Below are 18,715 nucleotides of genomic sequence, written 5' to 3'. Positions count from 1 at the left end.
GCTCCTGAGGGGTCCAGAGTCCCTGGGTGCGAAGATCTCCCAGGTGGGCTCCCCACGCATAAGGGGAGGCATCTGTGGTTATGATCATGGAGTGAGGGGGTAGATGAAAGAGTAGACCCCTGGAAAGATTGGAGGAGTTCAACCACCATTGAAGAGATTGCCGAAGAGACGATGTCACAGAGATGGGATGAGAAAGAGGATCGGTGGTCTGTGACCATTGGTTGGCCAGAGTCCACTGAGGTGTCCTGAGGTGGAGTCGCGCCAGAGGAAGTACATGGACCGTCGAGGCCATGTGGCCCAGGAGGATCATCATCTGTCGAGCTGGGATGGAGTGATGAAGGAGCACCTGACGACAGAGGTGGAGTAGAGTTCGATGGCGGTCGGAGGGGAGAAATGCCCTCATTAGAGTGGTGTCGAGAACTGCTCCAATGAACTGAAGTCGCTGTGTGGGAAGCAGATGCGACTTGGGGTAGTTGATCTCGAAACCCAAGAGATGGAGGAACGAGATGGTGTGATGAGTGGCTTGTAGTACAAGCGGAGACGTAGGTGCTTTCACCAGCCAATCATCCAAGTAGGGGAACACCTGAAGGCGTGAGACCTGAGGAAGGCCGCCACCACAATAAGGCACTTGGTGAACACTCTGGGCGATGATGCGAGGCCAAAGGGTAGCACTTTGTACTGATAGTGATGGTGCTGTATCTGGAACCGTAGATAGCGACGTGAAGTCGGATGGATTGGGATGTGAGTGTAGGCAGTCGTGGTGGGAGAGAAGAGGGTAAAGCGTGGCTAGGGAGAGCATTCTGAACTTCTCTTTGACTAGACACTTGTTGAGGTCCCTGAGATCGAGGATGGGACGAAGGTCTCCTGTTTTTTTGGGAACCAGGAAGTAGCGGGAGTAGAATCCCTGACCCCTTTGGTCCGGAGGTACCTCTTCGATGGCATTGAGGAGAAGGAGGGATTGGACCTCCCTCAGGAGGAGGGGGGTTTGGGAGGAGTGAGAAGCAGACTCTACGGGAGGATGGTCTGGAGGAAGAGTCTGGAAGTTGAGAGAGTAGCCGTGGCGAATGATGTTGAGGACCCACTGGTCCGAAGTGATGACCTCCCAACGGCTGAGGAAAAGCTGAAGATGTCCTCCGATAGGTTGAGGGAGAGGCAGCGATAGTGGGAGAATGGCTATGCTCCGGAGAAAAGAGTCAAAAGGGTTGAGACGGCTTAGATGAAGGAGGAGGCTTGGCAGGTTGAGTCTGTGGGCGAGCCTGAGTCTGATGTAAATGGCGAGGACGGCGAGACTGTTGTTGAGGCGGGTTGAGAGGTCTGGCCGAGAACCTACGCTGGTAAGAAGACTGTTGTCTGTAGGGACGAGCAGGTGGAGTCTTCTTTTTAGGTTTAATCAGAGTGTCCCACCTGGTCTCATGTGCTGAGAGTTTCTGGGTTGTTGAGTCCAGGGACTCTCCGAAGAGTTCATCGCCCAGACAAGGTGCGTTAGCCAGGCGGTCCTGGTGGTTAATGTCTAGGTCAGAGACTCTCAGCCATGCCAAACGGCGCATGGCTACCGCCATGGCAGATGCGCGAGAGGTCAGCTCAAATGAGTCGTAGATGGAGCGAACCATAAATTTCCTGAGTTGGAGGAGGCTAGAAATTTGTTGCTGGAACAGAGGGACCTTACGTTCAGGAAGATATTTCTGTAAGGAGGAGAGCTGTTGCACCAGATGCTTCATGTAGAAGGAGAAGTGGAAGGTGTAGTTGTTGGCTCTATTGGCTAGCATGGCATTTTGGAAAAGGCGCTTACCAAATTTATCCTTGGTTTTTCCCTCTCTGCCAGGAGGGGTGGAGGCATATACACTGGAACCCTGAGATTTTTTCAAAGTAGATTTCACCAGGAGGGACTCGTGGGGCAATTGAGGTTTGTCAAACCCTGGGATTGGGATAACCCGGTACAAGCTATCCAATTTACGAGGGGCTCCAGGAACAGTGAGGGGAGTCTCCCAGTTCTTATAGAAAGTTTCCCGTAAGATGTCGTGGACGGGCAACTTTAGAAATTCCTTGGGAGGTTGCTCAAAGTCTAGGGCATCGAGGAAAGTCTGAGACTTCTTAGAGTCGGACTCTAAGGGGATGGAAAGAGCTGCTGACATCTCCCTAAGGAATTTAGAGAAAGAGGATTGCTCTGGTTTGGAGACGGTGTCGGTCATGGAGGGTTCTTCATCGGTTGACGAAGCGTCCTCTTCGGTACCGTGAGGGGAGTCTTCCCACAAGTCTGGGTCCCTAACGTCGGGGTGCGTACGTTTGGACATCGGCATGGAGGGCTCGGCATGGCGGGTCTTTGAGAGAGATTTGCCTGAGCGCACCGGGTGAGGAAGACCGATGTCGTTCCTGGGACCGGACAGGGTCGGCAGTAGCACGGGTATGCACTGTAGGTGTTTCGGCCAAGAGCACCGGCATGGAGGTATTAATCGGTACCGAGGGGGTCGACACCGATGGGACAGTGCGAGGCTCGGACCGGTCCTGTACCGGAAGGTGCGGTGCCAGCAACGCCGGCAACAGTTGTTGGAGTTGTTGTTGCAGCTGCTCCTGTAACTGTGTTTGGAGTATGGCTGCGATGCGGTCATCCAGGGGAGGCACCGGTACTGTTTTTTTCTTCTTCGGTACCATAGGTGCCGCTCTACGCTCTACGCTCCGGTGATGAGGAGGCCGATGATGAGGCACTCACCGAGATCGGAGCGGAGCGTTTGCGGGGCCGGTGTGGTGCCGGAAGGGCCGGTGTCGCAACCGTGGCAGGAGGGCGCTCGAGGGAAGTGGAAGGCTTCTTAGCCGGCTTACCTGGGCCCAACGACCCCGAGGAAGGGTCCGGTGGTGTCGACGTCGTCGGTGCCGACTTTTGGGGTGCCGTCGACGTCGCGGCAGGTTCCATGGCAGATCCGGTACCAAACAAAATATTTTGCTGGATCTGCCTATTTTTCAAAGTGCGCTTTTTAAGCGTAGCACAGCAGGTGCAGGTGTCAGCCCGATGCTCTGGACCCAGGCACTGGAGGCACCAATTGTGCGGGTCTGTGAGAGAGATCGGGCGTGCACACCGCTGGCACTTCTTAAAACCCGGTTGAGGGGGCATGAAGGGAAACACGGCCTCCGCAAAATCAAAGCCGGAGGCCTGTATGGTGACAACAGGCCCCGCCAGGGCCGGCTCGAAAAAATAAAGAAAACTCGACGAGTTTTTTTAAAGGAAAAATAAAGTAATCCAAAGGGAAAAAAAGAAGAAATTCGGAAAAAATACGCGAGCGGGAAGGCAAACTAAATAATTTCAACGGCCGTTGAAATACATGCGACTTCTTCGCTCCGCGGAAACGAAGAAACTGGGGACCACGCACTTCTCCGTCGGGCGGGAAGACACTCGCGCATGCGCGGTGCAGCCAACTAGAACTTTCTAGTTAAAAAGGTCCGTACCGGGGCTCCGTCGGTGACGTCACCCATACGTTAAGAATATGCTGCCTGCTTGTCCTGGGATAAAAGACATTACACATCAACCTATTAGAGCTGAGAGCAATTCAAAATGTTCTAAAAACCTTACAGAGCAGATTTTCCAATCAGGTCCTCCTGGTTCATACACACAATCAAGTAACGATGTATTACATCAACCATCAATGAGAAACAGGTTCTCTCCCTCTTTGTCAAGAAACCGAATACATATATGTGAAAGGGTCACTCTAGCCAACAAACTCAGCAGATTTCTTCGACCACACAAGTGGACTCTCAACTCCAAAGTATTACGCCACATTCTCTCACAGATCTGTTTCTCACAGATCTGTTGCCTCTCTTCATGATCACAAATTGCTAAGTTCCACTTTAAGATGTCTAACTTGTCCTTCCTAAATAGATTATAGCCCAGTGTAACTATATATCTATCAAAAGGGAATTGCTCTCAGCCCTTTGCTTTCTAGTGGTCACCGATCTAGCAGCTCTGGAGCTTTTGAGCTTGCATTTCTCCTGTCCTGAGATGTTCATGCTTCCTCTACCAGGACTGCATGTGGGCTCTTCAGCTTAAAGCAAGGTTGAATCAGGGTTTTGGTTCTGCAGGCTCTGGTGATCTGTGTCTGGTTGATCTTGCGCCACACTTGCCCACTCCCCTGTTGGTAATCCTTGATGCTTCAAGTAGCATCTCATCAGTTCCTCTTGTTTCATAAGGGTTTTAACTGCAGACATTTTGCACATGGAACCAGTTCTCACCTGGGATCGCACTTTCCATTTAGACAGAAGTAGAAGCTATAACAGGGTCTCAACAGCTCTGATGATCCAATGTTTCCCAGCAAATCTTCAGTTGGAAGCTCCTACATTTTCCAGAAAACTGCCTTCTTTTTTTTTTTTAAATCTATACCCAGCATAGCCTGTGTCGCTATTTCATACTTTTGTGTGTGTTTGTCTCTTATCTCTTGTTCTTTTGACTTAACAGAAGCAGCTAGTATCTTCTTTGAGATACAACCCATTCTTATTTCCTACTTTATGTATAGTGCTGTTTACGTTATTCAGTTGTAATATATAGTAGCTTGACTGATCCTTTCACGCTTCAAAAACATAACTGATATACTGTATCTGTGTGTAATGTGTTTCTTTTGCAGGCTTGCCTGAAATATTTAAGAAAATCCCCCAGAAATATAATTGTTCTAATTTAACAGCATTGATTTATTTACTTAATTTTCTCTCCCATCCAATATCAAACACTTCTATCTAATTCAGTTCAGCTAATTGATAGGTCTTTTATAAGAAGATTTAGAAGATGCGGGGTGGGAAGGAAGCAGCATCTCAGATATGCTGTGACTTCAATGAGTACAATTAACTTGCCTCTTCCTCTGAACTGCAGGTTGAAGAAAAGAAAAAAAAAAAGCCCCAGAGCAAGCAGATAAACTTAAAAAAAAAACCCAAAAAAACACCTACTAAAGCAACAGAAAACATAACAGCTAATCTAGCAATATACAGTAAAACTAGAATGTTTAGAAATCCTTTTTAAAATGCAATCTGTAAAGCGATTGATGTGTGCTTAAAAAAAAAAAAAAGAGAGAGAGAGGAGCAGAAAAATTACTTCAGTTTGCAATGTGTTCTTCTTAGCTTGATCTTAAACTATAGTTTTTGATTTTGAGAATATACTGCTATGAAGTAAAAGCCAAACCCATGTCAGCAAAAGATGAAAATAATCTACAGGACTAAGCATGAAAATATTAATCCAAACATTACATTTTGCAGCTAGGATGTAAACTGCAAAAAAGTTATTTCCCCATACTTACTAGAAATGTTGGCCCAACAATACTATATCTTGCTGATGGTTTCATCATTTTGCAATTTTTCCACAGTTTTTCTCAGAAGTACCCACCAGTAAAATTTCTCTCTGAAAAGGATCGTAAAAGAATTCTGGTAAGTTAGCGTTGTTGTGTCATATGTTGATCTGCTCCCTTGCAACTTCTTTGTCCAACTCTGACTTTCAAATTAATTTCGGTTGGTTGCTTTTATTTTGTGGTAATGTAATAGAATCCAGAGCTGTTGAGAAGCAGTTTAAAGCCTGAACTCACTTTTAAATAGTTGCCACTTGGCTTGGTTGACTTTGAAATACTGTGCAGTACTAAGGAAAACACTCTTTAAAAGTATGCTACACCTTTGCAGCTGCGTATTCTGAATAGTGAATAATTTCAGTTATATCACTTCCCAGTTTTATTGGTTGCGATTGTAATCTTTTTCTTTTATGCCTAGCCTTTTCCGGGTCCTGGGTTCAGGCCTCAGAGGCAGTGGGAAGTGAAATAATGAAACAATAGCCAGGAGTGATTTGGAGAAGGTATATTGTATAAAGATAAGCTTATTAGAAATAGAGAGCATATATTAGTTGCAATACAGCTTAGCTTTTTAATGCTACATGTGGTTGTATTACTACATTTGGTTGTACTGTATTACTGACTTATTGAACATACATAGCCTCCATGTATAATGCCATGTGTCTAGTGGTCCTGAGCGCTAGAGTCTTGTATCTAAACTAGAAAAGATAATCACTGAAGAATATGATTTTACTTTTCTCTGCTGCTGGTTTGAACTCTTTGGAAATATTTTTTCTAGTTTTTTCATAATGATTATTAGCTTTACTTTGATGTTAAATGTTTAAGTAGAGTGATATGGCTATTGACCTTGCTGATGTTGCCATAATCCATGTTCATCTTAAATTTATATTGTAAACTGCATAGTATGATCTTGATAAATTCATCAGTATTACGTTGACCAAACTTCGGTGTCAGAACCAGCCTGAAGTCCAGATTTGGCTATGCTTTGGTTTTGGTGGGAAATGCAAGTACACTTTCAGCTGAAACCAAAACTATTCATCCTTGCAAGCACTCTGTTCTCTCTCCCCCCCCCCCCCCAGGGAAAACCAGTCCCCTAGGCCACTCACCAATTCTGCCCCATCTCTTAGAAGTAGGAGTGATCCCAGATCATTCTTCCCCCACCAGATCTCGCAGTCAAAATGGCTGTCACAGCTTCCCACAGCAGCCATTATGAGATTGGAACCAGTATGTTCAGAAGCAACAGAGAATTGCTCCTGCCCATGCTGGTTCTACTCTCAAAATGGTCACTACAATCTCCTGCAGCGGTCTCAGCAGTCATTTTGACTGTGTTGGCAGGGGCAAGGAAGGATGGGGTGGCAAAGGATCACTTCTTTTCTCAAGAGGCCATTAGAACACCAGGGCTTGGAAGCAAGCCTAGGGAGGTCATAGTTGGTGGGCGGCCCTGGGGGATGGGTTTTCTGAGAAGGGTGGATGGCCAGGGGGGTGGGAGGTGGGGGAATGAACGTTCTGTATAGAGAGGGGAGAAGGGCAACAGTTTCAATTGTGGCTGAAATAGAGCACTAAATTTCTGCTGCAGATTTGGTTTCAGTCGCTTCTAAAGTAAGGTAAATAATTAGTATATGTGTTGTTTTTTTGTGTGTGTAGTGTCCAAGCAGGTGGGCCATGAGGTCTTATGCCCTCTGGAGTGAAGAGCTTCATATTTAGGCAAACATTTTGTTTGTTTCCTGCATTCTCTTGTGTTTTTAGCAAGGGTATTGCAGTTTGATTATACTGTCTTTTTGTGGTATAAACAAAGCTGTTTATACTAGTGATGCCCGATTCACGATTCGAATCGGTTCACCGATTCGAATCGGTTCACCGATTCACTTCGGGTGAATCGATTCGAATCGATTTAAAAACAAAAAAAATCGGATTCCCGATTCAGCTGACCCTCCCTCTTCGCCCCCTAAAGCAGGAGCGGCAGTGCTGCTCTTGCTGGCTGGCCGCTGCCACACCTGCTTTAGAGAGCATGGGGGGAGGGTCAGTCGGTTAGTGCTGGCATCCGGCTTCCTCCCCTGGCGTCCGGTTTCCCCCCTGGCCTCTGGCTGGGGTCCGGTTTCCCCCCCTGGCCTCCCGTGCACCATTTACTTAATATGAGCAGCCTGCAGGGATCGCGGTGCTACCGATCTTTGCAAACTGCTTCGGAGCTGTTTCCTCTGCCGCAATTCTACCTCTGATGTCAGAGGAGGGGGTGGGACCGTGGCAGAGGAAACAGCTCCGAAGCAGTTTGCAAAGATCGCTAGCACCGCGATCCCTGCAGGCTGCGCATATTAGGTAAACGGTGCATGGGAGGCCAGGGGGAACAAGCAGGCCTTCCGGGGGGGGGGGTGAGCAGTCCTTCAGGGTGAGGGTGGGGCAGGCCTTCAGGGGGGACAGGCAGGCAGGCCTTCGAGGGGGGGGGGTGGAATGCAGGACTTCGGCGGGGGGTGTAGGCCTTCAGGGGGAAAGACCTTCAGGGGAGGGGGCCCTGGTGTAGAAGTACACGGAGGGAGGGAAGGGGGGATTCAAAGAGACATACATATGTCGGACTTTGTGGGGGGGGAAGAAATAATGGGTCTAAAAACAGAGGAGAGGAAGAGAGATGGTGGTCAAAGGGATTTAAGGAGGGAAGGAACAGAAAGGGAGAGAAGTTGGACACAAGGGATGGTGTGGGGGCCGGGATAGAGATACTGGATATGAGGGTATTTGGGAAAAGAAAGGGGGAGATGGTGGACCCTGGGGTGGTGGGGAAGGAGGGAGAGATGCTGGATGAAAGGGTAGTTGAGAAAAGGTGGATCTGTGGATGGAGACAAAAAAAAAAGGAAAGATGCCAGACCTCCAGGGGAGGGAAGGGAACCGGAAGGGGAGGACAGAGATGGCAGATGGATAGTTAGCACGGAGAAAGAAAGAGACCCTGGCAAGCAAGTTATCGGAAGGCAACCAGAGCCTGGGACCAACAAGATTTGAATAATGACCAGACAACAAAAGGTAGAAAAAATAATTTTATTTTCTGTTTTGTGTTTACAATATGCCAGATTTGAAATGTGTATCCTACCAGAACTGATGTTAGATCGCAAACATGAGCTAGGATTTAACAGAGAGGAAAAGTCTTTTTGGTTTGTTTATTTTGTTTACACCACAGCGCCAGTGTGGTTAGAAGAAGGCAAAGGGGGTGAAGAAGCTATAAAATAAACCCACCAGGATGTTTGAAAAAACACCCAATTGGGCAGGAAAATCGAATCAAAAAATCGATTCAATAGGCTGACTCTAATCAAAATTTTTTTTCCTGAATCAGGCAGCACTAGTTTATATATTACATTTAGTTATAGCAAGGAATCTCTTGTCAGAGGTAAAAAAAAAAAACCCAAACCCTGCTTATTACCTTATTTTTCCCTCCTTTTGATGACAACAGTTATAAAATCCATAGAACAGAACTACAGTACTGTTAAAGTTCAGTGATTTCACTATAAAATCCACTGCTGTGTGTGTATTTCTTAGGCAACGTCATCGGAGACCTAGATCTAGAAACCAAGTAACTGCAATAGAATGTTTTTATATGGTTACAGGGTCAGTTGCCAAGATTGAATTCTTTCACCATCTTCCTTCCAAAGATACTAGTGGAAGGCAATGATTGAGTAATAATTAGGGTTCCTTCCCTCTCTTCCAGATCCTTTGTAAGCTACTTAGGTCTTCCTTTGATTTTGCATGCCAGTGATTTTTCCTTATGACTTGTTGTACACAGTGCCTGCTATAGAATAAAGGGGTGTGCCTCTAATCTTGTCAGTCAGGTTGTGGGGAAAAAATCTTGCTTTGCCCCATTGTTTCAGCCTGCAGATTCTCTGCCCATCTGTAGAAAACATTCTTCATAGGATTACATCATACAACATACTTTACTATATTTAATTATTATGCACGTAAATGAGCACTTCTTTCCCACCAGTATCTCCCAGCAGTGTATAGCTAAAGGCTAAGACCATTCTGAAACACACTATTAACGTCTGGTTGAAGCATTGCTATAATCAAGTAACTACTGTATAGGAATGGCAAAGATGGTTAATGGTAAAATTGAAGCTGAATTAACAGGCAGATTGACAAGGGTGATATTGTATAGCTGGATTTTCAGAAGGCGTTTGACAAGGTCCCACATGAACGACTACTTTGAAAAATTGCAAGCCATGGAATAGAGGGTGATATACTCACATGGATTAAAAACTGGTTGGCAGGAAGCAGAGAGTGGGGGTAAATGGACAATACTTGGACTAGAAAAGCATCACGAGTGGAGTGCCGCAGGGTTTGGTGCTTGGACCCGTGCTCTTCAACATATTTATAAACGACCTGGAAATTGGTACGAAGAGCGAGGTGATAAAATTTGCAGACGATACGAAGTTATTCAGAGTAGTGAAGACGCAGAAGGATTGCAAAGACCTGCAATGTGACATAAACATGCTCGAGAAAGGGTTGCGACATGGCAAATGAGGTTTAACGTGGATAAGTGTAAGGTGATGTATGTCGGTAACAAAAATCTTATACACGAATACAGGATGTTCGGTACAGTACTCAGAGACCCCCCAGGAAAGAGACTTGGGAGTACTGGTTGACAAGTCGATGAAGCTGTCCGCTCAATGCGCAGCGGCGGCAAAAAGGGTGAACAGGATGCTAGGAATGATTAAGAAGGGGATCATGAACAGATCGGAGAAGGTTATCATACTGCTATCCTGGGCCATGGTACACCCCCACCTGGAATACTGCATCCAGCACTGGTCACCGTACATGAAGAAGGACACAATACTACTCGAAAGGGACCAGAGAAGAGTGACTAAAATGGTTAAGGGGCTAGAGGAGTTGCTGAACAGCGAAAGATTAGAGAAACTGGGCCTCTTCTCCCTGAAAAGAGGAGACTGAGAGGGGACATGATTGAAACATTCAAGATACTGAAGGGAATAGACTTAGTAGATAAAGACAGGTTGTTCACCCTCTCCAAGGTAGGGAGAACGAGAGGGCACTCTTTAAAGTTAAAAGGGGATAGATTCCATACAAACGTAAGGAATTTCTTCTTCACCCAGAGAGTGGTGGAAAACTGGAACGCCTTTCGGAGGCTGTTATAGGGGAAAAAACTCTCCAGGGATTCAAGAAAAAGTTAGGCAAGTTCCTGCTGAACCAGAACATATGCAGTTAGGGCATTGGTCTTGATCTAAGTGCCGCCGCGGGAGCAGACTGCTGGGCACAATGGACCACTGGTCTGACCCAGCAGCGGCAATTCTTATGTTCTTATGATGCTGTGTTGATGCTATCTTACAAATAGGTTCAATTACAATCTTATTATCATGCTTGCCTTGGATATTTATTGATTTTTGTATAAATGTTTAATGCACACTGTCCTAATGCAGATATGTGGCGGAGCAGGGTTTGTGGGTTCTCATCTAACTGACAAACTAATGATGGATGGCCATGAAGTCACAGTTGTAGACAACTTCTTTACGGGCAGGAAAAGAAATGTGGAGCACTGGATTGGCCATGAAAACTTTGAACTCATTAACCATGATGTTGTCGAGCCACTGTACATTGAAGGTAAGTTGTCTGCATACATACAGGTAAGAATGTGTCTATGTACTGTTTCCCTGAACTCATACTACTATGAAAGAGGGTGTTTTATTGCCAGAAGTTGTGGTAAGAGTGGATAGCGTAGCTGATTTTAAGAAAGGTTTGGATGATTTCTTGGAGGAAGAAGTGGCTTCCCCCATGTCTTTCTCAACAACAGACTATAAACCAGGGCTGCCAAAGGCCGGTCCTCGAAATCTGCTGGCAGGCCAGGTTTTCAGGATATCCACAATGAATATGCATCAGAGAGATTTGCCTGTACTGCCTTCTTGGTATGCAAATCTCTCTCAAGCATATTCATTGTGGATATCCTGAAAACTTGGCCTGCAAGGCAGTCCTGGTCTATAGTCTGTTGTTGAGAAAGACATGGGGGAAGCCACTGCTTGCCCTGGATCAGTAGCATGGGATGTTGCTACTGCTTGGGTTTTGGCCAGGTACTAGGGACCTCGATTGGCCACCGTGAGAGCGGCCTACTGGGCTTGATGGACCATTGGTCTGACCCAGTAAGGCTATTCTTATGTTCTTATACTGAAAAAAAGGACATGAAATCTAAGAAGAAATGCCATAATGGACCACACCAAAAGTCCAGGTCAAGCATCCTATTTTCAGTCGTGGCCAAACTAGGTCATATATACCTGGCAGAATCCCAAAGAATAAATACATCCCTTATTACTAAATACTCAAGGAAAAGTGGTGGTTTTCCAGGTCAGGTTCTTTCCAGGAACTTGTTGAAACTCTCTTTAAATCCATCTCTGGGATCATTGTAAAAAGCTACTGTGAGCACAACTACTAGATTTAGACACATGTTACTGGTTGAGCATGTTGAAGGGGATTGCCTGTAGTGCCTGCAAGATTTTCTTGGGTGGTGACTTCTAACCTAGTTTAAGATTTACTTTCCTAATATGTACATCACTTTATACTTGTCCATATTAAATGTCTTCTACCATTTAGACATCCAATCTTCTAATCATGTAAGATTTTTCATAACTGCTCACAATCTGTTTGTGATCTAACAACTCAGAACACTTTTTGTCACCTACAGATTTGGTCACCTCATTTGCAATACTTATACAATTTGATGTACAGTATCTACTGCATCTGACCTTGTGAATCATGATTTGCTTAAACAAATTTTACAGGAATGGGGCCTAGGGGTCAGGTACTGAATTGGATAGAGGGGTTTCTGTCTCAACGATTATATTGTGTTAAAAATGAATAGAAACATAGAAAAATGACGGCAGAAAAGGGCCATAGCCCATCTAGTCTGCCCACACTAAAGATACCCTTTCCTAAATTTATTCTCCCAGATATCCTGCCTATTCCGATGACTCTCCCCCCCCCCCCCCCACTATTACCCTCTTGGAGATCCCACATGCGCATCCCATTTATTCTTAAAATCTGGCACGCTGCTGGCCTTGACAACCTGCACAGGAAGTCTATTCCAATGATCAACCACTCTTTCGGTGAAGAAATACTTCCTGAAGTCGCCATGAATGGGTTACTATCCATTGGCTGGAAAATAGGTTGTGGGGTACCACAAGGTTCATCCTTTCCCCCTGTATTTAATGTTACTATGCACTCTTTGGGCAAAGAACTGGTGAATTACATAATAATAATAATGGTTTATATACCGGAGGACCGTGAAGTTCTATGCGGTTTACAGTGATTATAAATGTTACAGATTGAGTAGAATTGGCATAGTTAATATCTATTGATTAACAGTTCTAGAGATCCGTTATTGTGGGAGAGATTGTGCGAATCAGTTTCCTATGTACTTTAAGAACAGATGTTTTCAGGTGTCTCCTAAATTCCCCATATGTATTGGCAAGCGTAAGTAGTTGTTTCAGATCATTGCCCTTAATGCTGCTTGATAAGAGAGAAGATGTTGGTGATGTCTTTTGAATTTACATCCTCTTAACCAGGGGGGGGGAACAAAATTCAAGTTTGAGCTTCTCTTATATCTATTGGTTGAAAAGGAGAATAGGTCGGTTATGTATTTGGGGGCTAGTCCGAATAGTACGTTAAAGCAAAAGCAACCGAATTTAAACTTCACACGTGCCTCCATCAGCAGCCAATGCAGGAGTCGGTAGGAGGGAGTTATGTGATCAAACTTCTTCAACCCAAAGATTAGCCTGACTGCCGCATTCTGCACTAGTTGTAATCGCTGCATATTCTTCTGGGAAATTGCCAGATAGGCGATATTGCAGTAATCCAGTTGGCTCAGTATGAGGGATCATACCAGGATTGTAAATGATGGTGCATCAAAATATGCTCTGATGGACCGAAGCTTCCAGAGAGTAAAAAAAACCCTTTTTTAACCAAAGAGTCTACCTGGTCTTTCATTGTTAGACCCTGGTCCAGCGTTACGCCCAGAACCTTCATAGTGGGTTGAATAGGGTAATTAAGAAGTGTAGCCAGTGCCAGCATACGATCTCCCTCACTGACCCACACCGCTGGTGTCTTCAGTGCCTGGGGCCTGACCATTGCCCAGAGTCATGCATTCGCTGTGCTACTCTTCAGCCTTGAGCCCTCAGACATCGTCGGGTTCAAGTGGAGAAGATTTTCAGGATGGACTTTTCTGCTACACCCTCGACCTCGACCTCCAACACGGTCAACCCTTCTGCGGGTTATCCTGCCTCCACAACTCTGACCTCGAGTCTCATCAGCCCTTCCTCGTTTGGATCGACCTTGAGTAAATCTGCCAAGTCTTCTCCTGAGCTTCCCTCAGGTCAGATACCTAAGCAGACGGTTCTGGCGGTGGTCCTCAAGCTATCCAAACATTCCAAGCCGAAACATGCTTCTTCTGCCACCTCAGAGCCTTTATCCTCTAGCCTCGGCAAGTAGTCCAGTTTCAGATTCAGATCCACAATTGTAGGCTACTATCCAGACCATTTTAGAGTGGGAATTTGTTCATTTACTGAGCAAATACAGTCCTGCCTTGACTCTGCTTCCTGCAGTCCAGCCTGGGCACTCAGCTGTCTCACAAGAGGTCGAGTCTTTGCTTGTGCCTCGAGCTGAATCTACACACTATGCAAGGAGTCGAGTCTTTGCGAGTGTCTGGTCTGGAATCTATACATTCTGTGCAAGAAGTCGAGTCTTTGGGAGTGTCTCGAATGGAATCTTCACACTCTATGCAAGGAGTCGAGTCTTTGGTAAGGTAAATGGTGCGGGGAGGCCAGGGAGGGAAACAGACGCCAGGGGGGGGAAACGGATGCCAAAGGGGGAATCGGACAGCAGCACTAACCGGCTGACGCTCCCCCCCTCGCCCTCTAAAGCAGGTGCAGCAGCGGCTGGCCAGCATGAGCAGCGCTGCCGCTCCTGCTTTAGGGGGCGAGGGGGGAGGGTCAGCCGGATCTGGAAGCTGATTTTTTTTTTTTGCTGGTGTTTTAGAATCGATTAACCCAAAGTGAATCGGTGAACCGATTCGAATTGTGAATCAGGCAGCACTAATCTACAGCTTCCAGCCCTATACCCTCACCAAAGGCATTGCCCGTTTCTAGGCACAGGGTGAAGTCTCCTCAACCTCGCACGAGATCTGCTTCCAGGCAGCACACTCGGCGCAGGTCCTCTTCCAGGGAGAAGCCTTCCTCGTCTAGGCCTTCCAGCTCTTTGAGGCCTCCAACCCTTCAATTGAGGATACCAATAGCAGATCCTGAGGACTCAGCTGATTCCAATGCCTCGTTCCAGTCTGTTTATTCACTGGGATACCAATACTCTAGAGAGGCTTCGCCATCGTTTTCCACTCGAGGCGCCTTGAGGTCTTCCAGTCCCTCTCGAGGCCACACTTTGGCGGATCAACTCTCCTTTTCCTCTTTCCTCCGGCAAATGGCTGAGGATCTGGATCTTAAATTGGACGCTGGTTCTAAATACTCTAAGGAGTATTTAGAGAAAATGAGTATGCCTCGGCCTCCTGCAGAGTCTCTCAAGCTTCCTCTTAACAGACTTCTGTCTCAAACTTTCAAATGAAACCTCGAGACTCCTTATGCTATTCCTGCTGTTGCAGGCAAGTTGGAATCGAGGTATAGAACTCTACATTGCAACGGCTTCGAGAATTCACAACTATCTCACCAATCCCTTCTTGTGGAATCTTCATTGAAGAAGACCCATCCTTCCAGGGTTTATGCCACCATACCTCCTGGAAGAGAGGGTAGGACCATGGACAAGTTTGGCCGTCACCTTTTATCAAAATTTGATGATGGCTCCAGGGTCCTCAATTATAATTTTATTTTTACTACTTATTTCAAGTACTTGATTGATATGCAGCAAATTTGCAACCTATCCTTGAAAACAGGCGTGATCCCAGAGGATTGGAAGATAGCCAACGTCACGCCCATCTTTAAAAAGAGATAAGAGGTGACCCGGGAAACTACAGACCAGTGAGTCTGACCTCGGTTCTGGGGAAAATGGCGGAAGCACTGATTAAAGAACACATCGATGAACATTTGGAAAGAAACGAACTTCTGATAACAAGCCAACATGGTTTCTGCAGGGGGAGATCATGCCTAACGAACTTATTGCACTTCTTCGAAGGAATTAACAAATGGATGGACAGAGGAGACCCCCATAGACATCATATACCTTGATTTCCAAAAAGCCTTTGACAAGGTGCCTCACGAGCGTCTACTCCGGAAACTGAAGAACCATGGAGTGGATGGAGACGTACATAGATGGATCAGAAACTGGTTGGCGGGTAGGAAACAGAGGGTAGGGGTAAAGGGCCACTACTCGGACTGGATGAGGGTCACGAGTGGTGTTCCGCAGGGCTCGGTGCTCGGGCCGCTGCTATTTAATATATTCATAAATGATCTAGAAACAGGCACGAAGTGTGAGATAATAAAATTTGCGGACGATACAAAACTATTTAGTGGAGCTGGGACTAAAGAGGAATGTGAAGAATTGCAAAGGGACTTGAACAAACTGGGGGAATGGGCGGCGAGATGGCAGATGAAGTTCAACGTTGAGAAATGTAAAGTATTGCATGTGGGAAGCGGAAACCCAAGGTACAACTGTATAATGGGAGGGATATTATTGAATGAGAGTAGCCAAGAAAGGGACTTGGGGGTAATGGTGGACATGACAATGAAGCCGACGGCACAGTGCGCAGCGGCCGCTAAGAAAGCAAATAGATGTCTTCGTCATCCAGCGGTCCTACCTCCTCCCTAGCCGGCTCCTTCCTTTTTTTTTGTGATTCCTTAAAAAAAAAAAGTTTTATTTTCTTGCAGTTCCTCGGTCAGGCCTTCACATTTTTCAGTCACCATAGAGTCTTTTGACTTCGCTGCTGCGATTTTTCTCGTCCATGTCAAGACCTTCGAGTGGTTTTAAAAAGTGCTGTTGGTGCTAGCGCCCAATTTCCATTACTGACCTGCACATCTGGTGTTTGCAGTGTTTGGGGGACTGAGCATCAAGTGGACACTTGTGCTCGCTGTTCCATCCTACAAAAGCGCTCGTTAAAGGCTCAACAGATTCAGCAGCAGAAGCTTTTTGGCTCGACAGTGGGCTCTCAGCGACAAGGCAAGACCATTGGTACTGGCAGTACCAACATCGACATCAGATGCCATTCCTCCATGGAAGCCTGCTAAGAAGCCATCTTCCCAGCAAGCGTCGCAGGTCTCTACCGCATCAAGTCCCTCAATGCATACCAAGAGTAGACGCCACCGTTCTCCTTCAGTGCAGGCGGTGTCTCTTACAGGGCGTGCATACTCATCGAGGTCACCCTCCCCTAGATGCCCTGCAGCATCGATGCTACTGGCTGTTGAGCCAACAGTATCAGTGCAGATCTACCAAGACCAACTGAAGGAGTTCTTTAGCAGGGAGCTTGGTGACATCTTTAAGCTCTATTCTACCCCAGTACATGCACCAACTCTCTCGGTACCTGCCCATCCAGAGCATAGCATATCAAAGCCCCAGGGTACCAGCACCAGGTCTACATGGAGTCAGAGGCACTTTGCATCGTAGGTCTATGTCACAGCATTATTGATCTACATTGAGACATCAATTGATGCATCGGCGTTCTCCTTCAGTGCAACCTCAGAAGACATTGCATCGTACCAATGCTTGTTCTAAGTATAAACAAGCTTCCCATGGTACTGATTCTTCCTCATGGTGAATATCAAGATCCAAACATTCTAGGTGACATTCGGTACCGGCATCATAAAAGAAGTCCTTGTCACACTCCACTATCTAGAAAACAGCCATCTTCTCCATCATATAGAGTCACCTGCTGCACCAGACATCGATACCAACCTATCTTAGCATTCTGATACTGATATTGAGCATACTTTATCAACTCCAGAATCGTATATGAAATCCCTTCAGATCCATCTCCTCCGCCTCCCAGGTGCAGATCTCCTCCAGAGGAGCGTACCTTCACCAAATTTATCAGAAATATAGGAAAATACTTGCTTATTAAGTTGGAATCTGACCTTGAGCCTAGAGCAGAGCTCTTAGAGGCTTTAGATTTTGATGAGCCTCCTAAGGAGCTTCTTAAGTTGCCTCTATATGGCCTACTTAAAGAGGCTCTTTAAGAACTGGGGGGTTCATTTTTCCATTACTGTAGCTCCAAGGAAAATTGACTCTCTTTATAGGATTCAATCTTGTCCTAGATTTGATAAACCGCAATTGTCACATCCGTCTTTGCTGGTTGAATCCACTCTTAAGATCAGAGTGGTTTTATGTCAGGCAGGCTCTCTTGTGATAATACAAGAATGTTTACTAATGTTCTATGTATGCACAGGGTAATATCAGAATGCAACTACTAACACTTGCTTGGTTGAAATTTGAAGATTCCTTATCAATTCTCTGGACTTAAGACTACTTTGGTCAGAGTTCACCTCAGTCCTATTAGTGCTTTCCATGCTGTTTTCAACAATAAACCTCTGGCCACTCACCCACTTGTATCTCAGTTTATGAAAGGACTTTTCAACTCCAAACTTCCGCTCAGGCCCCCTCCGGTTGTTTGGGATCTTAATATAGTCTTAGCCAGTCTGCTGAAACCGCTATTTGAACCACTGGCATCTACTCATTTTAAGTTTCTCACTTAAAGTGGTTGTATTGAATCTGTATCACTTCTACTCGTTGAGTGAGTGAACTTCAGGCATTGGTTTGCAACCCACCTTTTACAGTGTTTCATCATGACAAAGTAGTTCTCAGAACTCATCTGAAATTCTTTCCCAAAGTAGTCATGGAATTCCATTGTGATTCCAGTATTCGTCCCAAAGCCTCATTCTCATCTTGAAGAAACTGCTCGTCACACATTGGACTGTAAGCATGGCTTACTACATTCAAAGGATTAAGCCACACGGGGTTTCATCTCAACTGTTTGTCTCCTTTGACTGGAACTACTGTAACCAAACAATTTCTTCTTGGTCAGCAGCCTGCATGTAACAGAACACAAAGTCTCTGAGCTATGGCAGCATCAATAGCTTTCTTACGTTCCACTCCCATTGATGATATTTGCAAAGCAGCTACTTGGTCTTCAATTCACACATTCACATCTCACTACTGTCTGCAATCCTACTCCAGACGAGATGATCATTTCGGCCAGGCAGTATTACAGAATTTTCCTCTTAATGGCCAACTCTCGCTCCAACCCATTGCAGTAAGCTAGGGAATCCTACATGTAAGAATATGCTGCCTGCTTGTCCTAGGATCAAGCACAGTTACTTACAAGTGTTACCGTGGTCAGCAGGCAGATAGTCTCACTCCCTCCCACATCTCCTGGTTGGCTTCATAGATTGTTTACAGAACTGAGGAACCGCAAGCCAGCGTCAGGTGGGAAGGCACTGGTGCAT

At 45.9% G+C, this 18,715-nt stretch overlaps 1 protein-coding gene across 8 annotated transcripts in view; it reads left to right on the top strand.

Annotated features, from left to right (window-relative positions):
• Positions 1-18,715, top strand: part of UXS1 (UDP-glucuronate decarboxylase 1) — a 153,052-nt gene that overhangs the window by 69,003 nt on the left and 65,334 nt on the right. For all 8 annotated transcript variants that reach the window (XM_033948081.1, XM_033948082.1, XM_033948084.1 and 5 more), the window contains exons 5-6: positions 5,337-5,397; positions 10,715-10,895. In XM_033948081.1, the coding sequence (XP_033803972.1) occupies positions 5,337-5,397; positions 10,715-10,895 (242 nt within the window). The remainder of the gene's footprint in view (positions 1-5,336; positions 5,398-10,714; positions 10,896-18,715) is intronic.

This window comes from Geotrypetes seraphini, chromosome 6, assembly GCF_902459505.1.
Source record: "Geotrypetes seraphini chromosome 6, aGeoSer1.1, whole genome shotgun sequence".
NCBI classification, from domain to species: Eukaryota; Metazoa; Chordata; class Amphibia; order Gymnophiona; family Dermophiidae; genus Geotrypetes; species Geotrypetes seraphini.
Note: the sequence above shows the minus strand (reverse complement) of the source record. Positions and strands in the feature narration are given on the sequence as shown.